The 26566-nt window shown below is 44.4% G+C and overlaps 3 protein-coding genes across 5 annotated transcripts; 2 read left to right on the top strand and 1 right to left on the bottom strand.

Moving 5' to 3' along the window:
* Nucleotides 1-2637: 2637 nt before the first annotated feature.
* On the bottom strand, nucleotides 2638-14751 carry BRCC3 (BRCA1/BRCA2-containing complex subunit 3). Its single transcript, XM_061598287.1, has 8 exons — nucleotides 14371-14751; nucleotides 13126-13245; nucleotides 12743-12830; nucleotides 11474-11562; nucleotides 9660-9715; nucleotides 8220-8351; nucleotides 7409-7452; nucleotides 2638-6753 (listed from the first exon to the last, which is right to left on the bottom strand). Exons 1-8 carry the CDS (start codon nucleotides 14473-14475, stop codon nucleotides 6602-6604), a joined length of 786 nt encoding a protein of 261 aa, XP_061454271.1. The 5' UTR covers nucleotides 14476-14751; the 3' UTR covers nucleotides 2638-6601.
* On the top strand, nucleotides 14432-26198 carry CMC4 (C-X9-C motif containing 4). Of its 3 annotated transcripts, none has more exons than XM_061598291.1 (3): nucleotides 14432-14709; nucleotides 21689-21756; nucleotides 25017-26198. In XM_061598291.1, the coding sequence occupies exons 2-3, from the start codon at nucleotides 21699-21701 to the stop codon at nucleotides 25184-25186; spliced, it is 228 nt and encodes a 75-aa protein (XP_061454275.1). In that variant the 5' UTR covers nucleotides 14432-14709; nucleotides 21689-21698; the 3' UTR covers nucleotides 25187-26198. The 3 variants fall into 3 exon arrangements, with proteins under 3 accessions (XP_061454275.1, XP_061454276.1, XP_061454274.1); XM_061598292.1 differs by having other exon boundaries at nucleotides 14705-14769; XM_061598290.1 differs by lacking the exon at nucleotides 14432-14709 and adding an exon at nucleotides 19714-19795.
* MTCP1 (mature T cell proliferation 1) lies at nucleotides 14755-19715 on the top strand. Its single transcript, XM_061598289.1, has 5 exons — nucleotides 14755-14769; nucleotides 18837-19050; nucleotides 19174-19344; nucleotides 19453-19505; nucleotides 19627-19715. Exons 2-4 carry the CDS (start codon nucleotides 18934-18936, stop codon nucleotides 19498-19500), a joined length of 336 nt encoding a protein of 111 aa, XP_061454273.1. The 5' UTR covers nucleotides 14755-14769; nucleotides 18837-18933; the 3' UTR covers nucleotides 19501-19505; nucleotides 19627-19715.
* Nucleotides 26199-26566: the final 368 nt, after the last annotated feature.

Genomic DNA, 26566 nt, shown 5'->3' with positions numbered 1-26566 from the left:
TGGAGGTGTATAAACTTATACATGGCGTGGTGAAAGTAAACGGAGAGGCGTTTTTCTCCCTCTTTCATTGTACTAGAACTCGTGGACATTCAATGAAGCTGAAAGTTGGAAGATTCAGGGCAGACAAAAGGCAGGACTTTTTCACACAACACAGCATTAAACTATGGAATTTACTCCCACCAGAGGCAGTGATGCCCACCAACTTGGATGGGTTTAAAAGAGGATTAGACACATTCATGGAGGATAAAGCTATCAGTGGCAGCATACCTCTGAATGCCAGCTGCTGAGCATCCCAAGTGGAGAGTGCATGGGCCCTGCTTGCAGGCTTCCCATTGGGGCATCTGGCTGGCCACTGTTGAGAACAAGATGCTGGACCAGATGGGCTTTTAGCCTGACCCAGCAGGACTCTCCTGTTCTTACGGATGATGAAGAAGGGAGCACAGCTCAATGACAGAGCACATAATGAGTATATAAAAGAGCAGCCAGTTCAGCTGAGTAATTACCTCTGCCCAGTCATTCTTTTTTTGTTGTTCCAAACACCTAAGTGGTAATGGTACCGTTAGAGCAGGACTTTGGGGCAGAAATCCCAGGCTCCATTCAGAATAATGAAGTGGGACCTCAAATGCAGTGGGGCTGGCGAATCCCATTTTGAATTGACTGGGGGGAAAAGCATTACCATCTAAAGTGTGTGTTTGTGTGTGGGACCTTAGGTCTGAGGGCAGGGCTTTTGTTAAAAATAAAATGTAGCACTGCCCAGTGGTATGCGATTATAATTTGCACGCAAAATATGCGCCGCCGCAACACACCTGGGCATTTTCCTCACGTGTGCACACACGTCTTGCTTAGAGTACATTCCATGGCCTGTAGAAGCCTGCGTACGAGTGGGAGAAAACCCTCAGAAGTGGGAATTTAACAGCAGTCAGGCAGAAGAGTGTTCTGTTTCTTTCCTGTTAAAAACAACAGCGAAGACTCTGTGGAGAGTCGCAGTGGAGTCTGCCGGGAGTGTCTTTTGGCAAGGACAGAAGAAATGGGGATGTTTGATCAGGGTCTGGAGTTCTAGGGGAGCCTGGACTACTTAATCTACTTTTCAGATTGTCATCAGTCACTGCGTAAGTCACCTAAGATAATACAACTTTTGCAAGACTTGAATTTTTGAACTGCCCAAATATTTTCTTTGGACTGCTGAGTTTCCCCCCGTAACTGCCCATTTTGGATTTTGTGCCCGTTTAAAGAAGGCCTATCTGGGAGCCAAATGCAGCCCTCCAGGCTGCTCCATCTGCTTTGGGACACTTGCAGCCTCCCCACCCACCCGACAAGCCCTATATCTTTGCAACCTCGAGTGTTTTTATCTGGCTAGAATGTGTCCTTGGACCTCGATAATGCCTCCCTCAATGGAGAACAAAGAAGGATGCATGTCTCTGTGTATAAATTAGCCTGCTGGTAACATTCATGTGTTGCCCACCCCACTTTTGCCTCTGTCCCTCCCTGTCCACCAATGATACGTGGCCCTTAGAAGGTTGCCCAGAACAAAAACATGGCCCTTGCTCTGAAAAAGAGCCCCCACCCTGGATCTGAAGACACCACCCCCACCGTGTGGGACCATTGCATTCAGAGTCTAACATTACCTAACTGCACTACTGCTATGTTACTCCTTTCCAGTCTTTCCATTCCTAATTAGTCCAGTGGAAGGAAGAACTATTAAATACGCATGTTTGTGGGGGAGAAGGGAGGGTTAAAAAAGAAGGCATGATCTCATTTGCACTGTGGCTCTCCTCTCCCCCGTCCCCCACCTATTCATGTTCAGAAATGGCAGGTGTGAGCCTAGCTTTGCACAGCAAGGGATGCACTCCTTTGTCTTGTTTTGTGCTGGGAACACCTCCTCAGGAGGTTATAAATAGCCCGGCCAGCTGCCAGGGAGCCATGAACTCAGTGAACCTGCTGTAACATTACCCAGGAAGGCAGAGCGGAGGAATGGAATGCAATTCCCCTTTGACTCTCTGCCAGCTCATGCCAACCTCATATATGGGAAACAAATTCTCCCTAGGCTATAGCTAAGCTCATGGAATGACCCATGGAGATGGTACAAGATGACACTATAGTAAGGACTGTCCCTTGTTTCAGTATAGTAGGGATATCATCATCTCCAAGCAGCAAAGTCAGCCACAACAGCACCATTCAATGCACAAAAAGTGGGATGGAAAGGTAAGAATGTATGGCTGAACTCCTCAAAAGGAACACTCTGCATTGCATCCTTTAGTGTGGATTTTATTGCAGGAAAGACGGAAATCTGTTTGGATACAGAAATCAACTTCTTGTAAAAGCAACATCCACATTTCTGGCCCTTAAGGCTACAAAGATGCACGTTAAAGAACGTTGGCTGGGCAGTGTGTGAGTAAACCAAAGGAGACAATTGCGTAGGAGTGCCAATAGTCCAGGAGTGGAGTTTGTGTTGGCTAGCAGCTAAGGCTGCAATCCTAACCCCATTTACCTGGGAGTAAGCCCCCTGGCTTCAATATGATGTCTGAGTAGACATGGTTAGGATTGTGCCATAAAACATTAAAGACATCATCTTTAATTAAACATTAAACATGAAAGATCTCACAGATAGATGAATATTTGCATACTTTATGAAGATCACAGAATCCAGATTTTCTGGGCACATAATTTGGTATAGGAACGATAACTAGTGGGAAACGCACAGGACTTTCTTTTTATTTATTGCTTTTTTTAAAAAAAAAATCCTTCAAACTTTCACAGCGCAATCCTATGGCTGTTTTCCGAGAGCTAAGAGCCACTCTCCCCTTTGAGGCCTGCTTTCATGCATAAGACTGCAGCCTGACAAAATACAATCCTATGGACCTAAGTTAGTCATGCCCTTCAATTTCAGTGGATCTGTTCCAGCTTTTCCTAACCTTTGGGTCTTTGGATGTTGCTGGACTACAACTCCCATCAGCCCCTGCCAGAATGGCCAATGGTCAGGGATTATAGGAACTCAATAGCCTTATGGGCCTCTTCCAACTCTACTATTCTATGATTCTAACTGTAGTCAAGCAACATCTGGGAACCCAAAGGTTGGGAAAGGCTGGCCAAGTAGAACTAACAATGGAAGCAACCCATTGTCTGTGCATGCATGAATTTATGTCTCTTCTTACGCTGTTGAGAGTGGCATATGTCAAATTTGTATGCCATGATCTACTTTTTATATGCATCTGACAGCAAGAGCCAAGAGATCAGATTTGGGAGTAGCACAGAGCAAATGGAGCAGCACCAGGTCACATTTTGAACCATCTGCTGAGAAAACCTCATCATTCTGGCTGGGGGGCAAAATTCTCCTGTCACTTCCAGCTGCAGTCATCTTTTTCATTACCGTCAGGATCAGGATTGTTTTTCCTCTCCCCCACATTCAACTTCAGCCATTTCCCTTGCTTTGTGCAATGTCAGCTCCTCTACTAGATCTCTTGCAAAGTTTCCAATAATGTCCTGAGGTTTAGGTTCCTGAGGTGGCTTTGGGTAGAGTGACCTATGCAATCTCTCCACGTCATGTAGCTCAATAGGCAAATCTAGGAATAGGCTATTCAGCAAATCTGAAAATAGGGTATTCAGCTATTTCACAAAGAACCATGCTGAATTGGTACCTTCAAAAGATTCTAGGATTGCACAAATCTTCAAATTACATTTGCAGTGGTCTTCCCAATCTAGCAGGTGAAAATGCAGATCCGGTGTGATGTTTTGCAGGACTTTAATGCCATCCATGTATCTCATATTATTATAATTATTAAAATTTGCATCCCACCCTTCCAAAGGAACCCAGGGAAACAAATTCAAATGTGTAGGTCAACTGCCTTTGAAATATCTTATGTTTTGAAAGCCTTTTTTCCTTCTTTTAAATGCTTAATTGCAGTAATTTATTCCTCAGATAAATCCTGCCTAAATTAATTCAGAATATCAGTAAGAGGTTCCTACTCCTCTGTATTCACACCACTTTCTGGGCCATTGCCAGACTCTTAACATCAATTAGTTCATTAACCCTCTAGGACTCCTATACACCAAAACATGCTTTTAATCTTGTTCCTTGGATCTGTGGTGTTTGTTGCATGTCACACCTGATCCCACTATGAACAGACCTTAATACTTTTAAAAAGTCATTTTTGCTCACTAAAAGTCTACTAAAAGATACTAAAAGTCATTAGTATCTCACCACTAGAGTGGGCTCCCAGGCTAATCTGCCATTTTAAACAGTGACATCACCATCTCAGTTCTCAAGTTCTTGACCCATGAAGACCAATCATCAGCCACTTTGCCACTTCCATTTCTCCTATCACTCATTGCTGAACCACTTTCTTGACAGTGAAGCGGGGGGGGACCTGCATCAGTTCTGGAGATGAGAAGAGACCGACACACAATCATAACCCCCTGGAAGACTAATTGCTGTGTCAGGCATAAATGTGCTCAGTTTCAACATGCATACATAAGCTGGAATAGAAAAAAAGGGAGGGGGCAAGAAGTAGCCCTAGCCAGGCCTGGTTGCAGTTTCCACATGATCACAAGTGGGATTAAGAGAGTACTAGCTACTTTGTCAGAGATGCTGCTGTGAGAAACTGCAGCCACAGCTGACCTTTCAAGACATTTTCTATCAGCTCTTCAGCCCCATGGCTCTTATCTTCAAGAAGCAGGTGGCTACAGGAAAAAGTGAAAATGATCACTTTCATCTGATCCTGAAGAACTTTAAAGGTTCATGCTCAGCAGCACCACAAGCAAGTCGAGGACCAGAGGGAAGGAGGTGACTGCAGAATGAAGGAATGCCACCTCCCAATCTTCAGATGAAGGCAAGTGGTGAAACAAATGATGGAATATAACTATATCTGTGACTGTTTAAATCCTGTGATTCCCGAGTAAATAATGCAAGCAAAACATTTCATGAAAGATATAGGATTTAGCATGTTGAGAGTTGGGGGTTTTATTTTTATTTTATTTTTCAAAGCAAGTTTTTAGTCCTTATGGATGCAAGGAGATTAAAAAATGTGTGGAGAACAGCTAGTGAAATTTCTAGAGCAGAGTTAAGTACCCTTCAGCAGTCAGGAACAGAGATGTTACTATCCCATACACTCCTTACCAGCCTCTCAAAGGGTGGGGGAGATGTACAGCAGAGTCAGCCCAAGAGAAAAAGGTTAGGCTCATCACCATGCCCTGCAGCAACTCAGCTGCTTCTTCTGCAGAAGTGTCTCCACAACTAAGATGAGCGTGGTCAATGTACGCAGATTTCTCAGTTATGCTGTGTGTAGTGGACATAGCAGACCTCATGGAGAGCTCTACTTCCTCCACAGCAGAACGGAGCCACTGTGTTACTCAGAGTCACCATTCACTAGGTGCCCATGATACTCACACCAAAACGATCAGATCTATTTTAGTACTGGCTTTTAAAAGTGAGAACTTGCAAAGTTTATGTAACTGAATGCCAGAGAAAAACTCCAAACACAACTGTATACCACTGCAATGTCACTTCCAGGTCTCTGGAGGGAGAAAAACTATTATTTGTACAAATGTTGCTGGATTACAACTCCTCTCATCTTTGAGCACTGGTCAAGCTGGGCTGGGGCTGATGGGAGATGGAGTCCAACATCATCTGGGTTCCCCATCCCTACTTTAGGCATTAAACACAAACAGGGACAAGCACATTTTGCCATATGCAGATTCCCCTCTTTTTCTCTCCAAAGAGAACAGCTCTTCCTTTTTAAGAATCCAACTTAGCTCAGCTGTGCTCCATGAGACATACAGCTATAGGACACCTTAGAAGAAAAAGCCTTCTAAGATGATCTCATCCAGCAGAGATTTTTCAAATGGTTCTGAACAAAACTTCATTATGAAGAGAGAGAACGTGACAATACTGTACACTGTTTGCACCATTCCTTTCTTTTTCAGGTGTGCTCCAATCTCTAAGCGGCATCATTTTGTAATTCTAAAGATCAGGGATACTCTGTTAAGATGACAGCATGGAGGGGAAGAGTGCACTAGGAGGGAGAAGCATTCAAAAGGTGCTGCCGTCAGTACAGTTCTAAAATCTTCTCTTCAACTTTATTTCGCCTGAAAGACAGATAACAGGCACAACTCTCGCTGGGTGAGCATCATTGGTTGAATGATAAAAACTCCCATTGGAGTTTTTAGAAGCTTAATAGAGACATGGATAATATTTTTTTCAACTGGAGCAAAGCATAAAAACACAGGTCTCTATAATCTTACCAATGTGGCTAATACACAGACAAGTACGGGTTAGTTAGCTGCTACCAGTTGTGCGTCAAGGCAGGGGCAAGCCTATATAAGCCCCCGTTCCGTTCCCAAACACACTTAGCTCAGAGGGCCGTTGTGTGAAAAAGGTCAATGATCTGTGAAACAACATTATTGTCCAATGTTTGCTGCCACACTCAGCAGACAACCCAACCCCACCTTACCCCTAAAACACCATTATGCTGGTGCCCAGGGTCCTTCTCATTTTGTGCCAGCATTTCCTGCAAGATGGGAGAGATTGGAGAAGCAGCAAGCCATGCCAAGCTCAGGCACACACAGCTGCTGCTTCGTTTCCTAGGCCATGAGGCCTTTGTTCTTGTCACTCCAAGGCAGCCAGTTCTTCTAGGAGCTCCTCTTTCTCCCGCTGCAATTCCTGCATCCTCTGTTGGTTTTGCTCCAAGCGGTCCTCCAGCCACTGCAGCAGAGGACCACTGATGGCAGACATCTGGCTGCAGAGATTCTTAGTGAACACTGGCAAGGAAAGTTACATGCAACAATTAGCAAAGTGGAATCCTCTCCCTTGGCAGGATGTCAGTGTATCTGCAAGGGTCACCTTGGCACTCTAACAACTCCGAGAGTGACTTAACAGCCTGATCCTATACAGTGTTAGGAATACCTAAACCCTTCAAAATTAAATGGCTTAGGGGTACCTAACTCTGCACAGGAGTCTGGCTGCAACACAGGCAGGTTTCATTCATATAGCAGGGGTAAGCACATCAACAGGAAGAAGCAAGCAAACCAGAGTTTGCATTAAGGTGCCCAGCATAGGATGCTAGCAAAATAAAGAGCTAGCCTCACTGACCTCCATAACAAGCAAGTAATCACACCTGCAATGCAGAGTGTATAGTTACAAAACATCTTGGCTTATTAGCAATATAAATATCAAATCTCGGGTAACTGACGCTGGGATAGTGTGGTTGATGAAGCCAAGATCCATACAATAAGGAAAATGCCCCTCCTCTGGAAACTGCCCACATCTAAACAGAGAGAGGCTCACCTACACTTCGCAAACGCTGATGTAGAGTAACTATCATTTAACGTCAAGCCTCTGACCGTCGGGGGCCCAAAGTCTTGATTGGGTATGAAGGTGTATAGCATTGAGTACTCTTCATCTGGAAATCCTTACCTGAGCCGTTGTGGATCTTGGTGATCGAATCCAGATGCGTAAGGCTAAACATAGGAAGAGAGAACACACCAGTATCAAGGCAGCACTCCCACAAAACACACAAACTACCAGACTAGAAGAAGGCTTTACACAATGACTTCTTCCAAAAACTGGAGACAAAGGAACTTCACGATTAACTGAGCTGCAAGCATACAATCTAACTCTTCCTCCCTTCCTTGCTGTCTAGTCACCAAATTGTTTGACATTGCCACTCCTTACAGCACCGGGATTCACTTCATGCTACGACTGAACCAACCGCAGTAGGTTACTTGGCATCTGGCAAGGGTCACCACATGATCCACACACGGCCCACTCTTAAGGTTATCATAACAGCCCTGATGCCAAGTCCGTCTAATCTAGCAGCCTGTTTCCCACAGCAGCCAAGCAGATGCTTCTGGGAAATCAATATGGAGGCATCAGTCCTCCCACAACGTTGCTCTCCAGCAACTGGCATTGTGCCACCCTTCATCTGAACACGGAAGTGCCATTTTAACGGCACAAGCCGTTGGTGGGTGGAGCCACCTACATTTTCCGCTCTTCCTTCTATCTCAGCAGGCTGCCAGGGGAGCGGCAGATTGCTCTTGTCAGAGGCTTTGCTCTCTCCTCCCTCCAGCTGCACCAGCTTTTCTCCTCTTGGGGTCTTCCCACCACCAATGACATTAGGTCAATGTCCTACATGGAACCCAGCCTGCTGGACTTGAAAGAATACCAATGGCCATCTGACCGGTCCAGAGATTTAGAAAAGAAGGGGGGAGCTTGGATCTCACTTTACCTATGGATTTTCCTGTAAGCATCTTGTTCCTCTTGACACAGGATCTTGGGCAGCTCCACAGCTGACTCGAGACACACTTTCCCAATGGTGTGGTGAGGGATGACATGAATAGGAATTTCAATCCTTTCATACCTACAGGGGAAAGCAGGTACATGTTACTGTCCCATTTTTGGATGTTGGGCCTTTTCAGTACAATTCTATGATTCTTACTTGGAAATAATTTTTATTTATTTAAAATATTTGGAAACTGCCTTTTAGGATCAACCTTCTCCCAAAGCAGCTTCCAACATATACATTCACAATATAACATCAATGCAAGTTTAAAACTTGTTAAAACGTCATAAAAACACAATGGATAAGAACAAAAGAGAAGTGTGCTGGATTAGGCCAATGGCTCATCTCGCCCAGCACTCTGTTCTCACAGTGGCCACACAGATGCCTATGAGGAGGCCAAAAGCAGCACCTGAACAAAACAGCACTCTACCCACTTGTGATTCCCAGCAACTGGTATTCAGGGGCATGCTGCCTCCCACAGTGGAGGCAGAACACAGCGACTGATCAAGAACTGTACAGCATTCAGCCCAGTAAAATCAGATAATTATAAACGAGAGCAGCACCATATACACAGCATATATACACTGTATTCAGCGAGGCTTTTCTAGATAAGCGTGCATGGTATGGTATCTTTAAATGGCCATGCAACCCTGAAAACGCCCAATCTTTTCTGTTCTCAGAAGCCAATCAGGGTGAGGCCTTGTTAGTACTTGGATGGGCATCCTTAAATGCCATGTGAAAAACAGGGACTGTAAAGGTGCAGTCAAGTCACATTCTACCAGCTGCAAGGATGGCAAGGTCTGATAAAGAAGAGAGCAGGCAGAGGTAGTCTGCTTTATCATCATCAACAACAACTAGTTGCTTGATACCTGAAGGTCCCAAGCAATTTCTGCACACACAAAAATGATTATAAATGGAGAAATCTCAGAGTGAAAATGGTAGCCAAGTGTATGATTAGCTGCTGCTAGACAAGAACACGGATGTATGCCAAACTATCACACCACAAATACTTCTAGCATAGTATACAGGCCACATACAGATTCCCTGCTTTCTGTGAAGGGTACAATATGCAGTTTTATTTTATTTTTAACAACAGCAGGTAGTCTGGCTTAACTGCAGGAGGACAATCTAAAGGGGAAAGAAGATGCACAAATAGGGGATATCGGTAAGCACAGGACAAAGACAGAAGAGTTAGCAGCACTGGAATACCTCTTCCCTTTCCCCCAAAGTTGTCTACAGATGAAGGGTTGAAAATTAAAGCACGACAGGTCTGCTACGTGTAAAAGGTAACCACTGAAGCTGATGTTTAAAGAAAAGTGAGAAAGACTTAGCTATTCTCACCCATAATTGAGTTTGCTGAACTCTCCTGCTCAACAGAGGACTTACTCTGAGCTCTTTTGGGCTTGAATGGACTGGAAACAGGTGTACAGAATCCGGCCTGTCTGAAATAATCAGCAGACGCATGTTAGTTAAAAAAAAAGGAGGTTGGTCATACAAAATGGTGTTAGCTTATCCAAAAACACCAAAACATCCACATAACATAACTCCACATATTAACACTTTTCAGATTCAAGTATTCTATTACTTGAGAAGCTGGGAGAAAGAAGGAAATAAATACCCTGGACTCCATCATTTAAAGGGCACATTCTATTAAGTGACAAAAATTCCTATGGTACCTTAAAGACTGATTTGATGCAGAAGGAATCTTTTTAGGTTACACACCACCACACTCAAGAATATATGGAATGTTTTGTCTAGTTGTCCGTACCTAGGTTTTGTTTCTACTTAACAGCAGTCGTGGATGCAGAGTCAGAATTGGGACTGTGGCACACAGGCAGGATGGTTCCTCCCCCTCCCCATACACACGCAGTTCCAACAAATATTATGCTCTCCTCCCTGAAGCTGTTTACCATGGGAGGTAAGCTACTATTGATAACAATACCAGCTTTCCTCCCATGAGAATATTTGGTAGGAATAGGTTGTCAGAAGTGTGGAGTGGTGGGAAAGAGTTAACCCTTACCTCCCTATGGTCCAGATTTTGATTAGCCCCTCCCTTACCCCCCCCCAAATTTCATGACAGCAGCAAACATCAACCCACAAACTTGAAAAGCAATTATGCATTTCAGGTGTATTATCTAGTTCAGCACAAATATCACCTGTCTTTAATTTCCTTCCTAGGTCATTCTTAGACTATTTTGTGCATGCCGACTTTGCATTTCAAGTTTCTTCCATTTATAACACCAGTGGCCAAATTCCTTCATCAATTATTGGGTTCACTAAACCCACAAAGCTAAGGGTACTGCTAACCCAGATCAAGCCGCTTTGAAATGTACCTACAGCTAGGGTTACCATCATTTTGTCATTTCAAAAAGAGTACATTTGGCTTCGATAAGTGAAAAGTAAGAGTATGCTGTTGCACCATCTCAAAAAGAGTACATGTACTCTTAAAAGAGTATGGTTGGTAACCCTAACTACAGCCCATGCTTAGGTACTCAAGAGAAGCAACTTGTGAGATTCTCTCTTTCCCCAATGCACCCTCATAATATCCTCCCTCGTTTTATGCCTGTCTCTTTTTTCATCTTTGCTAAAAATGGTTCCACAGATAATTTGCACAATCCAGTTTGGTTCACCTAGGGCAACCTTTCTCAACCTTGTGTCCCCAAATGTTGGGACTACAACTCCCATTACCCCTGACCACGGGCCATGATCGGTGGGGATAATGTTAGTTCAACATCATCTGGGGACCCAAGATTGGGGAAGGCTGTCCATAGGGAGCCTGGATTTGGGGGTACACACTCTGAGGCTCAAAGAACCAAGTACCTAAGCAAGAGTGTTTGGACTTCAGCTACTATTTCCAAGCTCATGATACTGTTTCACTGCACTATCATATGGTGGATCATTAAAACCAAGTTTACAAATCATAACTACAACACCAAGAAACGAAGAAAATGAAGGCTCTGTAGCGAGGGACCTAATCTTCACCCCAACTATAGTTTTGTGTGCCTTGGCACTAAAACCATCCAGCTTACAAATAATGTTGAAATCCTAAACACAATGGTAAGGAGCATCATGTTTGAATGCACACCTTCTAGTCTCTCTAATCCTGGCTCCGAACAGAACACTTATTTCAGGAAGGGACAGGCAGAGGGATCCCTGCTCTGACATCAGGAGCAGATACCATTTATTTGTTTATTATTCACCTTTGTGTTTTTGTCTTCAATGAAACAGGAGAAGATAAGCCCCACAAAGCCTTGGTCCATCATCTGATACATCGCTTGTGTGCGGACATCTGCAGGCATAAAATTGGCAAAACAAAAAGTCAAGATTTCATGGATTCCCTGCCTTAACAGCAACCACAGGACCATTAACGCTGGATGCTCAAGCAAAGCAAGGAAAAATCACTAGGGCCACTTTTCTCCAGAAGCAGCAGAGGGCCCGATGAAAGAGCCCACCTATTGTGTGACGATTAAAAACTAAAGTCAGGATTAGCACATGAAAAGCCAGTAAAAGCAAGATTACAGTCAAACCTAAGAGAGCCCTGAAAGTCATCTTCTCATTCATCTGCTGCTCCATCCTCAGGATCATGAAAAGAACTGATTCCATTTCAATAAAAGTGTCTTAAGCTATTGTTTCTCAGGCTTTTCAGGCTCACTTTATGAACTTCCTCCATCTTAGAGATCTTCCTCCCTCCAGCTTAAATAACCTGTTCCATAGGGAGTGTGTGGAGAGTGTCATGCACAGTGTAGAGCCTCCTACTGCTGCATGCATGGAGTAGTGTCGATTAATATTCCACCACCTCCCTTTAAAATTACACATGGTGAGATATTTTAGGGAGCAAAACAGCATTTCTTTCTGTGCTTCCTTCTTCCCAGGTCAGATAAAGTAAGGGCAATAGCTAAGTGGTGGAGATAAGGACAGGACCATAGCTTGTGCTTTGGATAAAGAAGGTCCCAGGTTCAATCCCCAGCAACTCCAAGATGGACTGGGGAGCTGCTGCTAGTCAATGCAGAAAATATTGAGCTAATCAGGGCTGGCGAACCTTTAACCCAGATGTTGCTGAACTACATCTCCCACCAATAATCAAACCTGATGGGAGCTGTTGTCCAACATCATCTGGAGGACTAAAGGTTCCCCACCCCCAAGCTAGATGGACCAATTATCTGACTTGGCCTAAGTCAGCTTCCTATGTTTCAATGATGGAGTAAAAAAAAAAAAAAGATACATCCATCTCTAAAACTCTAATTGTAATTAGTGAGTATTATTTGCCAAGAGAATTCAACCAAGTCAGGTCTTGGCTGGTAGGAAAAGGAAGGCCCACCTGTTGCAGAATCTTATCCTTGCATAGAAATTCTCTCTCATGCACATACACACACACACACACACACTACCTTTGAGGTATCTTACCCCCTAAAAAGATGGCAAATATATTGGATGAGGGACACACTTCCCACCCAGGAGAAATCTCTTACCTACATGCGATGGCCAGACTGTTATGTGGGGATGAGAATGATACCAGCCCACGACTCTCATGGGCCGTCCTGTTAACTCAGCCAATCTGTGTGTTAGTTAAGGTTTCTCTAAAAACAGAACAACGCTCATGCTAGCCCTACTCATGCATTCAAAAGAATGCACAAGGGATTAATTTAGCCAACCTCAAACCCACAGTGTGAAATGCTCTTTTAGAATAGCATAGGAAAGAAGCAGAGAACTATGGGCAGGATGTTTTCCTTTTAAGCTAACACCTGCAAAGAGGATAAAGTTACTTTTTCCGAAACTCATGTCATTTGAGACCTGCCTGCCTGCCTTGAAAACACCCGAGTATTATTACCCCATAATTCCTGCCAAAGGATATCTCTGCTTCTGTTGAAGCAGCCGAAAGCTGCTCTGGCGAAATCTCCACACGATCTTTTCTCTTATCTGACCGGCGTAGGATGATCACAGAGTGAATGTGAACAATTCGGCTAGTGTCAACCTGGGAAGATAAGTGAAGAAACAAAATCACATAAACCCCAACCTTACATGTGTTTACTCAGGCATACATCCCACTGTATTAAATGGAGCTTACTCCAGGTAAGCATGCATACAACTACAGCAGCTACGCAAGACAACACTGATTCCCGGATACGTTTACCCTCACAGGGGAACCTTTATTCATTCTTATGCCTCTCACACATGTGAGGTCATTTATTCTAAATTTATTTCTGAAAACTTGCTTTTAAATCTAGCAGGCCTGCTGGTAAATTACACCAAATTCCCTTTACAGAGAATGCAACTGTCCAAAGCCATTCAAGAAAGTGATAACCTTCCATGGGACAGATCAAGCCAATCTTAAAGATCTTCCGAGGAGACCTTGCTGATGTTGGGTATGGAAATATTACTGACTTGATATAAAGTAGATATCGGTTTATTTCCCGATGACCTGACCCCAAACATTCCAGTGGCTAAGTGAATAAAAGCCTGATTGAACTGGAAATGTAACACTGATTTATAAATAAAAATGGTCACTGGGGACAATGCAGAAGTGGACCTTCTTGTGATTTCACCCACCCTCTGGAATGCCCTCCTTTGCATAATTTACAAGGCATATACAGTAATGACCTTTAAATGCTTCTTAGAATTTATATGCTTGCCCAAGCTTTCCTGGACCCCGATAACTTTTTGGTTTGTACACTGCTCAGTTTTATTTGTGATATATTTATCTAGCTTTCAGGAAATATTACTGAATGTTGTTGGATGTCTGTTGTTTTTAAGTAAGCTGCTTACAGATTTTTATTTATATTAAGTGGCTGAACATTTTACTAAATAAACAAAATGTTCAGGAGACAAGAGCCCACACTCAACACTGTGAGGCAAGTGGGTTAATGTCTGACAAAGAGATACCGTGACTCCAGTATGCCTGGAAGTGTCATTTTTCACCGAGGACAAAAACAGACAATACAGAAATATACAGAATACAGATTATATTTGCTTTTGCTTTATGTTCGTGTATTATGTTCTATTTGCAATAGCTTATAACTACAAGCAATAAATATTCATGTATTTAGTATTTTAGAAATGCAGAAAAGCTCTTCCTCCTTTGGCTGTTCTCTGCTCCTACCTCTCCAATGCAAAGGCCCATGACCTCCTCTTTCTCAGTACTCAGCGCGTGGTTCAAGCAGACCAAGAAGGCGTCGGCCTCCAGGTGCGCTGCCTGCACCGCCATTCCGACTTGCGTCGTATTTCGGGAGCCCCCCGCCGCGGCTCCTACTCCCGAGGAAGGGGCAAAGGACTAATAATCGGCCTTCAACTCGACCCTTTCTCCGCCCAAAGCTAGCTACCAACCCTTCCGCCTAGGCCCGTGTCTCCCGGACAACGCCAACTTCCGGCCCGTTTACGGAAGTGCTCGGTCAGGCCCGGACAGAAGCGTTCTTAGGTTCCACCGGCGTCGCTAGCCCAGGTCGGTTCCGCCCGGGGGAGGCAGGGGAGTTGGGCAGCGTTGTGTGTCTACAGCACTGGGGTGAGAGAGACGGCCCCGCTGAGAATGGGGTGGAGAGGCCCTTTTTTAGCGACCCGATGGTGTTTGGTTACTCATCAGGCAGGAGGCATTCCTGGCAAGAGAGAAGGAAGGGGTTGAATCTCTCTGCGTGGAAATGAGGGCTGGTTGTTCACCACCAGAGTGGAGAAAAAGAGAGCTGGTCTGTTGTTATGGAGACTCCCCCAGGATATGGGGGAGATAGAGAGAGGGGGGTAGACGCTTTGGGTGAGCAAAGTGGAAAGCTCTCTACCCTTTAGTAGGCAACAATTCAACAAGCATAGCGCCTGCACAGTCCTAGCTTAAGTTGGACCTGTAGAGTTTCTGCCTGGCAGAAGTTGATAAGACTCAGAGCTTCTTTCAGCGGGGAAAGGAGGGATGAACCTAAGCAGGAACTGGCAACTTGTAAGAGCACCAGGAGAGAAGAAGGCAAACAAAGAGACTCTCTACAGCTGCTGCTACTACTGGATCAGGCCATCTCCTCCCTCTCCCCTTTTAACATTTATGTGCCAAGCAGAAGCTCAACAGGTGTAGCTTCTAGGATAGTTCTGCAGCTATGAAAAAGGATTTGTCTGTTGGATTTCTGCCTGTTAAGGTCCTAAGAGCTCTGCTAGTGGAAATCCAAATGGGATGTTCCAGGGGGACCCTTTCCCAGAGACCTGGGCCTTTGTCCTGACTCTGACAATGCGTCCAGAAGATGCCATTGTCTTCTGTTCTTACTTATGTGTCTTGTCTGAGCTCAGTGAGCTTAACCTCACCAAGGATATGCAAATCCTTCTTCCTCAATCGTAGACTACTCAGAAATATGCCTTTTCTGCCAGCCCTCTAAAATCATGAGGATGCCTTAAGCAGAGTTTCTCTGAGTCACAAATTGCCTACTGTCAGTCAAGATTAGGAACAACAACAAAAAATCCCACCCCAGTCTCTTAATTTTGCCCATCTCACTTGACTGTCAGTTTAGCAAAAATTGGAGTAGCAAAAAGGCAAGACTTCAATTGTTTTCATATGACTTGCAATAATCAACTGCTTTATAGAAGCTGATTTTTAGGGCCATTCAGAGTTACGTATCATCTTTCCATGGTCCCCAATCTCATCCTTGTTTCTCTTGTAAAAGTTAATCTTCATCAGCTTTTGTTTTCTTATAACTGTTTGTACAAGACCACCCTTCTTGTATGCTGATTAATACTCTTAGGGCCTGAGAAATGGTTGGCTGCGGGGTAGGGATGTCAAAAGCTGGGCACTGGAGCAGGGGATAATTTACACACTCCTGTTTCCTCTGCATCCAGTGTTCTCCTGCTGCTGGTTTGGGAAGCTGTGTACACATGTTGGCCACAATCCATATCTATCCTGTATGTGTCCTGCTGTTTCTTATGAAATACTGTGCTTTGGTGCATTTTCCTCCAAACTAGTTTTGATCTGTATTCAGAGAAAGACCAACCTAGCTGTGTTTCATGCTGATAACATGCATCGTCATAAGTCAGGTAGTCACTTCCTGATCCAGAAACTATTTCTTTAGCTTCTAGGCACTAATGCATTCTGCTGCTCTCTTATTTGCCGACTCATTTCCTGCCTCCTGTACCAAGCAGGATTTGACAGATAAAGAAAAACAGTGGGGAAATGAGTGACTGTTTCCAGTTCTGAGGGTGGCTGCCTTTGTTACAGATAAAGGGATTACCTGTAGGAGTGCTGGAAAGAGAACAGTGAAGATCAGAGGGCTGGGGTACCTTGGTGGTACAGTTACAACACCGTCCATGCTCTCACCACAACACCTTTTCTGCGCACAAACAGGAAATCTGTCAAACTTTTCAGCTGCATTCTGTTTGTAAGAGAACAATTTGAAGGCTGACAATATTAATAGAATTCATGGGGGGTATTGCAATGATAAGGGCTAAGTGCTGTGATTCTGACTGCATGCATAGAAGATTTATTGGGAAGGCCCGCCAGGTGCTACTCAGTGTGTGTGTTGTGGGGGGAGCTCACTAGATTTGACAAAGCTCTCCCTTCTTGAGTCAAGCTGGAACATAGTCCCAAGGCAAGGTAAGGGTGCTCTGCACTGAAAGGAGAGTTTGCTGTGGAAACAAAGGTTTGGACGCTTGTGGCAATCTATGAGCTGTGTGTTTTTTTAGTAAATGGGGGCCAACTGGCTCTGATGGTATCCTGATTCCATTTCAGCTTTCGGGGGGGGGAAGGGGTGCTATCTTTACAATCTGAGTCCTCCTTGATTGGAAAGTCCTTATGTAGCATTAGTGTGTGCTCACCCTTGGTCTGGGTGTGCTTTGAGCCCCCGGTAGTACCTGGTGTGCTTAGCAATTTGATTCCAAGGATGCCTGCGCGGTGCTCGTAATGACTCTGGCCATGTCATTTCTGAAGAAAACCTCCTATCTTGATCATCATCATGCTGCTTTTGCAGTGGATGTGAAGTATTCTTTTTCTCAAGCTTTGATGCCAAAGTGGTTAACCATATTTTCCTTATCTTCATACTCACAGCATGTTGGCACATGAACCTAACTTTGTCGTTCTATCAGTTCAGAACAGGGGTAGCCAGCATGGTGTGCCCCCCCCCAATGATATTGAACAACAGTTCCCATCATCCCTGACCATTGGCCATGCTGGCTGGGGCTGATGGGACGCTGGAGTCCAGCAACATATAAGGGCATAAGAAGAGCCCTGTTGGATCAGGCCAATGACTAGGAGCCTATGATAGACAATTTCATGGAGAATAAATCTAATTCTTTTTTAAAGCCATCCATGTTGGTGGCCATTGCTATATCTGGAGGGCAGAGCCACATTGCATACCCTCGGCTTAGAACATCCTTGTTGTTAACTGTTTCATTCACTACGAAGGGAGTGTTCTTGCTGTGCTTCAGAAAGACCACATGCTCTTGTTCCATGAACTTGTTGTCTTTCCTTTCATGTTGCTTCTTGCCTCTGACATTACAAAAGAGTGACCCCCCCCATCTGAGTTGTGCTAAGCATCTGCACATCCTCCAACCTTCCGCCATGATGCAAATGCCAAAAGGATTAATTTTCCATCTTCCGGGTGCTCTTCTGTCCTGTCTCTAGGTTTCCTTCATCTCCCATTCTGTCAGTGAACCCCTTTCTATATTGGAAAGTCTGAGCTAAATACAAAGTTTGCCCCTCTTCAAGGGGATTTAATTGTCATGTCACCAATTCCGTTGTGGGTTGCCAGTCAGAAGAGGCTTCCTTTATCTTCCTAGGCTAGTGACCAGTGCCCACCAACTCAGTTGGAGTAGGGAAAGGGAAAGGGAGAAATGACAGTGCCTGGGGTGGCCAATTTGTCCCTTCTACTTTCCATAGTTTTGCACTCCTGCCTCTCTAGTACTTACAGTGAGCAAGAGCAAAAGAAAGAAGCATGTGGGCTGCACCTCCTTTTGATTCTTGATTTTGTGGAGGAAACTGACCACTCCAGGTCTTCTTTTAGATCCACACCATGACTATCCCAGAAGAGGCCGTGGATTAGGGAATAGCATGAAAGAAGGGAAAAGAAGAAAAACGGGAGGGCAAGCCAGTAGATGGATTTGTGCCCGTTATTGGGCTAGCTGTAAGTAATCTACAAATGGCATTCAGTTCGTAGGCCGCTAGTGGCCGACTACTGTGCAACATGAATCCTCAGCACTTTGCTGCCAACTTGGGTGATGGCAGCGTCCCACTGAACAAGGCCACCAGCGGGCCAAGTCAAAGTTCATGATTCAGTAGCACCTTTCGTTCCAAAAGATTACTATGTGCCTTTCGAGTGGGCTGCACTTAGCCTTGAGAAATCTTCTGAGGCTCCAGAGAAGGGCCATAGGTCAATGGTGGAGCACATGGTTTGCATGCAGAAGGTCAAAGACCCCTGTCTGAAGTCCTGGAGAGCCACTGACAGTCTGTGTAGACAGTACTTAACCAGATGGGCCAATGATCGTATTCGGTATAAGGCAACTTCCTGTGTTACTGTTGTACACTTCCAACATTTGCACCCCCCTTACTTTTTCCTTTCTTAATAAATGCTTTGCACAGTGCAGGCTCTCATGCTGAATGCTGGTTCTTTGCAGGACTAACAGGTCATTCCATGTCTTTGTTCAGAGACAAAGGGGGCCATGTATAGAATGAGAGCCAAGAGAGGGCCTTCTTAGTGAGGAAAAACTGGGCATGGCAGAAGAAGAGGAAGGTGGTGATGCCCGAGCCCCACCCGTCCGCCTCTGGGTGCGACGGATAGGTGTCTATTGCGATGAGAACCAGGAAACATGGCTGGTGGCATCAGAAGAGGCAAGTAAGACTATGCCCAGCACTGTTTTGATTGCTTTAGCGTTCTGGTTTTTGCCTTTTCGTAACTGTTCATATTCTCTTTCTCTCCCCCACCCCTTTTGTTACTTTGTACTTCTCCCCCAGGAGGCAGGTACGTTGAAAGCCCGGATCAGAAGAGTCCGGGTGCCCCCGGGACAGGCGCTGTGCCCCAGCCGCCTCCCTGCATCCCAGCTGCCCCACATGTGGCAGCTTTCAGAGGGGCAACAGTACCGGGACAGTAACTCCCGCATCTGGGACATCGAGCATCATTTAATGGTAAGTTTGCAGATGGGGAAACCGCCGGAACTTGCTTTGCCACGACCCCGATGCTGATGAGTCAGCATTTTCCTTGGAGGTGGTGCATGTTCCTTTTGTCTCTTGCAGATCATGGGAGTGGAGGAGCTGCTGCTGAAACTCTTGCCAAGTGATTAAATCTGGTGAGCATTGCTCTTTTTTCCTCATTTTCTCTCTCTCTCCCCCTGCCCCGCTTCTCCATTCCTCCTTATTCTCACATTGTCACTCACGGTGGTTCTTTCAACGCTGGTTTTTGTCTTTCAGGAGGAGCTGTGTGACTCTAGGATGGTGTCCCTGTTTTTTTTTTTTAATGTGGTAACTTCCCAGCACTAAAATGCACCTGCCTCAGCGCACAGCAACACCACCACCAGAGAGCTTAGGACAGGCAGTGAAGAAGAGTGCCATGGCCACTTGAAATAACAGGGAGTTCTAGGTAGGCAGAATGGAATCTCTCCCCTCCCCTTCACTGGAAAGGTAGTCAGGACACTGATTTTGTAGATCCTGTTGGGGTTAGCAGTGGGATATTATCATTATTATCGTGTTAAGAATTTTGTATCCCACCCTTCCTTCCAAGGGAGACCAGGGTGGCAAATGCATCAACAAAACAATTAAAGCACTCTCAAAAACAGTTACAGGTAAAAACATTCTAAAAAAGTTACACTTAAACAGATTATTTCATCCAGTGATCTTCAGGTTGCCTGGAACAGTCTTCTTCAGCCATCAAATGCCTAGGTAAACAGGAATGTTTTCAAAGTCCTCTTGAAGGTCAGTAATGAGGGAGGGCATTCCACAAGAGGAGAAATACCACTGAAAAGGCCTGCCGGGAGTCGTTAACCGGGCAGCCCAGGGGGCAGCACCACCAACAAGGCTTTACCTGCTGATCATAGGCTCCAGGATGGCTGATACTCGGGAAGGTGCTCTTTTGGGTACTTGGGTTCCAAGTGTCCTCCTTGTTCAGCTTCCTGGAAACACCTAGATGGCAGCTGCTGGAGACAGGATGCTGGACCAGTTGCTGGGGAAGAATAGTGGAAGAGGGCTCTTGCCCTCGTGTCCTGCTTGTGAATTCCTGCGAGGCGTCTGGTTGGTGCCTCTGTCAATGTGGGACAATCCATCAGGGCTTTTCTCATGGACACGATGGGCCCCTGATCTGATCCAGCAAGGTGGTTTGTGTATTCTTGTTGAGTTAAAACACTCTGACTCATTTAACCATGCTGTTCAACAGCTAAGAATGTTGCAAGTTTTCTTTGTTGTCCTCCTAAGTCAGAGGTAGGGAGCCTGTGGCTCTCCAGATGTTGGTGGCCCACAGCTTCCATCAGCCCCAGCCAGCATGGCCAGTGGTCAGGGATGACGATGGAAGTCTTAGTATTGTAGCAACACCTGGAGGGCTGCAGGTTCCCCACCTTGTACTAAACTGTTGCATCATTGCCAGGAGTTGCATCATCCCCTTCACGTTATAGAAGGCACTGACTCAGAGGGGAGGATCCTGTCTCAGCAAGCATAATCAGGGCTTACCTGGTGCAACTCCTTTTCCCCCATTGTTTCCACACATACCCAGTCGATTTTCAAGATGTTGCTGTTCGTACAACCACGGCCTTACAAAGGATCTTCCTTTCCTCTCAGTAAAGTTCAGCTGCTGTTCTTTGACAGATGCATCCCCCTTAAGTATGTTTCGTTTGTTGGCAAGGCAGGAGCACAGAGAGAAACTCCTTAACAAGGAAAGACATTGGATAGAATCGGAATCATCTTGATTGTGGAGGGGCTTTCTAGTCCAACCTGCTGTTCAGAGAGGGAGCTTGAATACCATAAAAGTCCAACCCACTGCTCCATGCAGAATCTACAATGAAGGATGCAACTATAGCCCTTGTGTTCTAAGTGTCGCTGTAAAACTGGCAGGGGTGGGTGGGGAGGAACCTGGCCCTTACCAAATCAACAACAACCAAAAAAAGCACCAAGTGAATCCAGATTTTTCTCTGTGCATGCCCTTCCAGATGTTTTCTTGGCCCTATGTCACTTGACAGTCTTTGGGTGAGGTGGGAAGCAGGAGGCATCTGTTTCATTCCAGCTTGCTTGGTTGGGCGGACATATTTTTTCCTGGTGGCTCTGGGACTTTGACCATGGATGAGTTTGGAAGAGATCAGTCCTTGCTGTGCAAGAGAAGTGGGCCTTGGCAGGGGATATGGGGAGATGCTTGGGGCTTAATTTTAGACTCTCAGAATTGTAGAGATGACACTTCTTTTGGCTTTGTTGGGGGCAGGGGTGTTAGACAATACCTTGCCAGCTCACTCCCATATCTCTTAACCACGATAATATTTTCCTGTGTTTTTAGTTCCCTGGACATGGCTCAGAAAGACCCCTGCCAGAAACAGGCTTGTGAAATCCAGAAATGCTTGCAAGGTATGTTGTGTGTCATTTGGCATCTCTTGGCTTTGTTTCATTTTATTTTACTATTTAAAAAGTTTATATCTGGGATTTTTTTTTAATATTGATTACCCACCCTTCACCAGTAGGTCCCAGGGCAAGTTGCAACAGTTTAAAACTCAATATTAAAAACAATTAAATTAAAATCACAGGAATTGTCCTGTAAACATACATCTCAGGTATCAAAGGCCAGGATAAAGATCTTGCTGGACTCCAACTCCCATCATCCCTGACCATTACCCATGCTGGCTTGAGACGATGATGGAAATCCCACAACATATGAAGGGCTATAGGTATCCAGTCCCTGATTTATATTATGCCTTTTCTAGACCTTCAAGCCATTCTATAAAATTATAGCAGACACTGTACAGTTTAAATCAACCTTAACAATAACAGGATGTAATATACCTATAAGGATCATTTAATGTTGGTGGAAATTCATTATTTCCAAAATATGCCAATAGGAAAAAATGGGATTTACTTCTTTGAATTTCAAAATTGTCAGCCCCCATTTATGAAAGAAATACAAAAGGTGTATTAGCAGTTACAAGACCGCTCGGGAAGACATCTGTTGAAATGTGTTCGGCCATATTCTGTATTTTACTATGAATGGGCATTGATTTGAAGTTGTATGTAGAAGTTTACTAGTGAGTTTATGCTGGTTCTGTAAAATTTTACATTATATTATGTTCTGTTTTAATTCAGTGTATTAAATGTGTACTGTAACGCTATAAAAATTATAGTTGAAAATTGCAAAAATAAATTTAGGAAAAGAAACATTAAAAAAATTAAAGTACAAAAATCAGCAGTAATAAATAAAACAAGGAAATCAGTAGAGCAAAAACGATACAAGTTAGTGACTATTAAAAGTTGAGGCCAACAAGATGAACCTAGCATGGTGCCAATGGGAGACGGCCAGAGAGAATGTCTTCTCTCTCGTAACTGCCTCCATAACCTCTGGAGGGGGGACCTGGAACATTGGAAGCTACCTTATACCAAATAGCTGCATGCTCTGACTGGCAGCAGTTCTCCAGGGTCTTGGACAGGCAGAGGTATTTCCTATAAAGTGCTACTTCTAAGTAGAGATGCCAGGGAGTGAGCCAGAGATCTTCTTTTAAGTGCTTTGTGGTCCCTCCCTTCAGGTCATCTTTGATCTTGTCTGATAAAAGCAAAGTGTGTTTGAAATAGCAAGAGTGAACATCCCTCTTATGCAGTTGTTTTAAAACATGCTGATTTTGAAGTGTCTCTGAAATAAATGAAGCTAGCTTTCAAGTTGAAGATTGTAGGCTAGCCTTTTTTCACAAACACTAGGAACCCAACTACATTCACTCTGAACTAGTGGAGAAAGTAAATGTTATTTCTCTCCTCCTTGGGAACCTATTATAACAATCCTGCAGGTGGGCAATTGTAGTGGAATCTTCTGACGTCCTTACCTGTGTCTGCTAGAACAAGGATGCTCTATGAGCATGCAATGGGCAAAACTCTCCTAATGCTTTGCTGTAAGTTGTCAAAAGATGATTGGTAGGACTGTTATGAATTTTTAACCTTCTGTTTGAATTGGGGCACAATCCTACCAGTTGTGGCTTACTCATGTGAAGGAAGAACTGCTCTGGAAAAGGGTTACTCTTTCTGTACCTAAAATGGAAGAAAAATGTAGATAGTTATGCTGATCTTTTTAAAAAAAAAATAAAACAAAATATCTTTTTATTAGTACAAATGAAATCTCACCAATTAATAAGCAAGTTTTTTCCGTTCCCCAGAACACTTCTTTAGGCTGAATGTTGAGTATAAAACAAAAAAGGGAGAGCAAAAGATGTTGCAAATTGCAGACAGCAGGGATTTCCCATCCTATCATGTACTGAAACATCTTTTAATCGGCTCCACTGCCAAAGCTCAGTAGTGAAGCATCTGCTTTGCATACAGAAGGTCTCAGGTTCAATCCCTGGCATCTTCAGGTAGAGTGGGGAGAGACCTATAAGAACATAAGAACATAAGAAGAGCCTGCTGGATCAGGCCAGTGGCCCATCTAGTCCAGCATCCTGTTCTCACAGTGGCCAACCAGGTGCCTGGGGGAAGCCCGCAAGCAGGACCCGAGTGCAAGAACACTCTCCCCTCCTGAGGCTTCCGGCAACTGGTTTTCAGAAGCATGCTGCCTCTGACTAGGGTGGCACAGCACAGCCATCATGGCTAGTAGCCATTGATAGCCCTGTCCTCCATGAATTGGTCTAATCTTCTTTTAAAGCCGTCCACCTACTGTTGGCATCCCTACCTTCTGCTCTCTAGAAAGTGGCTTGGCTGTCTTTCTGTTAAGAACATAAGAAGAGCCTGCTGGATCAGGCCAGTGGCCCATCTAGTCCAGCATCCTGTTCTCACAGTGGCCAACCAGGTGCCTGGGGGAAGCCCGCAAGCAGGACCCGAGTGCAAGAACACTCTCCCCTCCTGAGGCTTCCGGCAACTGGTTTTCAGAAGCATGCTGCCTCTGACTAGGGTGGCACAGCACAGCCATCACGGCTAGTAGCCATTGATAGCCCTGTCCTCCATGAATTGTCTGAAACTCTTGGACAGTCAGTGTGGGCAGTACTGAGCTAGATGGACCAATGGTCTGATTCAGGAAAAGGCAGCTTTCTATGTTCCTTTCAGGGTTTTTTTTTAATGAACATCCAGCCTGAAGAAGAGTTTAGGGGAACTCAACAGTTTGTATTTTTGGGGTAGGGGTCGACACTTCAGTTGGTCTTCATAAAAAAGTGTTGCATTTGGATTATTTCAAATTATTTAGGTGAGAGAACAGAATTATTATATCAGAAATGGGTCAAGGGACCTTCTAAAATGTCCAAGAAGATGGGGGGGGGGGAAACCGACCTTTCTGGCCTGATCTTGCCTTGGACTGTGGCAATCAGAGTGCTTCTTAAGAGGATATGCTTCTTTCATCCACAGGATGTAGGTCGGAAATGGAATAGCAAAGACCTCAATTTTGTGGCTGCGTATACACCGTACAATTATAGTACATGACTTCCCCCCAAAGAATCCTGGCCACTGTAGTTTACCCCTCACAGAAGTACAGTTCCTAGCACCCTTAACAAACTATAGTTCCCAGGATTCTTTGGGAGAAGTCATGCGCTTGAGGAAGTGTCCCCAGGTGACTATACTCTTTAAAATGTGGCCTTTGGTGCAGGAACAATCATATGCCAGTTTTGTAGCTTGTTCACTGTTTGCTATGCCTGTTCTCTCCCCCCCAGCCAACAACTACTTGGAATCTAAATGTGAGGTCGTTCTCCAGGAGATGCGAAGATGTTGCGCCCGGTATCCCAGGGGCAGATCCGTCTCATGTTCAGGGTTTGAGTTACAGGAAAAAGAGAAACAGAAGCAGATATTGGCTTCCAACGGATTTCGCATCCCGCAGCCCTGAGGAAGCACTAACGTCTGGGGGAGTGGAAGCTGTTCCTGCAAATTCCGTCGCTGCGCTATACCTCATCTGTACTGCTTGCATTGACACAAAGTGCAAGCGGCTCCTCTTTTGGACATTTAGAGAAAACAACAGCCTGTCTGTTTAGGGCTGCTAGTAGTTCTGTCAAAATGCGTCAGCACTGTATCCTTGTTGTGGATTAGACTGGAATAGAATAACTTGGTGTGTTAATGTTGACCGTCACCTATCCTTGTCAAGTAGCAATATTTCACTCATGGTGAAATCCAAGCAGCCTTTTTGCTAGAATTTTAAGTTTTGCAGACAATCTTGTTAGCCATGGAACAGCAACGTTCAGCTGCAGAAACTTTACTGCTGTGAAGTCAACCCTTCCTAGTCTGCTCAGCAATTATAGTCTTGCTTCTGCCTCTTTGCTGTGTGGAAGTACGATATACTGACAGCTAAAGTTCCAGAGAACTTGGGCTTATCCTCTTTTTCGGCTGAGCCATAGTTAGGTTACCTGCGTGCCTCAGTTTCCTCATCTGCAAAACAGGACAAACTACTTCTCCTTTGGACTGTAGATATAGTAGCACTCGAATCCAATTGCACAATATTAATTTATGTGGATGCTGTTGTGAAAGCAGCTGATTTCAGGGATAGTTATAGAGTGGTGTCTTCTCTCCCCCCCCCCATAAAGCAATAGTCACTTTATGGAAAACTAGAGTGGTGGAAGAGGTATTTTTAAAGTCCCCCACTCTGCAACTTGTGTGAGCAAAGCCTCATTTCAATTGGAATGTGGTTGTAGCACCTCCTGAGACCTTGCTGAACAGATCCTGCAGGATTTGAGCATCCTTTACTGCTCTGTCTTCAATCTAGTACCTCTCAGTGTTTGAAGTAATTTCAAGACCACTACAATGTTCTGTGTGTATCGTAGGCAGGCATCACCAAAACCAGTGAAACGATCTGTGATTGTCTTCTTAAATTCCATGCTGCAAAAATGAATAAATGATCTGAACAAGTTTTCAGAACTGTATGGTTATTAAGACATGCAAGTTACAAACTATCACCTCTTGTCTTTCTTAGGGCTGTTATCCTATTACTATTATATATTTAGTCACTTTTTCAAACTGAAAACTCAAAGTGACTTACAACATTAAAAAGAAAAAGAATAAAACCACCCTAAAATACTTAAACTACATAAAACCACTTTGCTACATTTCACTGCTGTGCTGACCAGTATAGAATTGGGCTGTACATTTGGCAACTAGAATTAACAATAGTCCTCTGTGATCCTTGCTGACTTTAAAATGAGTAATCATGTCAGTTATACTGGATCACATATGGTTTTTATTATTTTAGTGTCCAGCAGACTGGAATGCAGGGATT

This window comes from Rhineura floridana, chromosome 16 (genome assembly GCF_030035675.1).
Source record: "Rhineura floridana isolate rRhiFlo1 chromosome 16, rRhiFlo1.hap2, whole genome shotgun sequence".
Classification (NCBI taxonomy): Eukaryota; Metazoa; Chordata; class Lepidosauria; order Squamata; family Rhineuridae; genus Rhineura; species Rhineura floridana.
Note: the sequence above shows the minus strand (reverse complement) of the source record. Positions and strands in the feature narration are given on the sequence as shown.

Excerpts from the sequence above, each read along its gene's own strand:
- MTCP1 (XM_061598289.1), top strand. The coding sequence starts at position 18,934 with ATGGCAGAAGAAGAGGAAGGTGGTGATGCCCGAGCCCCACCCGTCCGC. Across the intron at positions 19,051-19,173 it reads GGCTGGTGGCATCAGAAGAG|GAGGCAGGTACGTTGAAAGC; the intron begins GCAAGTAAGACT and ends CTTCTCCCCCAG. Across the intron at positions 19,345-19,452 it reads ACATCGAGCATCATTTAATG|ATCATGGGAGTGGAGGAGCT; the intron begins GTAAGTTTGCAG and ends TGTCTCTTGCAG.
- BRCC3 (XM_061598287.1), bottom strand. The coding sequence starts at position 14,475 with ATGGCGGTGCAGGCAGCGCACCTGGAGGCCGACGCCTTCTTGGTCTGC. Across the intron at positions 12,831-13,125 it reads CTGCTTCAACAGAAGCAGAG|AGATTGGCTGAGTTAACAGG; the intron begins ATATCCTTTGGC and ends TAACTAACACAC. Across the intron at positions 9,716-11,473 it reads TTGAAGACAAAAACACAAAG|ACAGGCCGGATTCTGTACAC; the intron begins GTGAATAATAAA and ends TGATTATTTCAG.
- CMC4 (XM_061598291.1), top strand. The coding sequence starts at position 21,699 with ATGGCTCAGAAAGACCCCTGCCAGAAACAGGCTTGTGAAATCCAGAAA. Across the intron at positions 21,757-25,016 it reads AATCCAGAAATGCTTGCAAG|CCAACAACTACTTGGAATCT; the intron begins GTATGTTGTGTG and ends TCTCCCCCCCAG.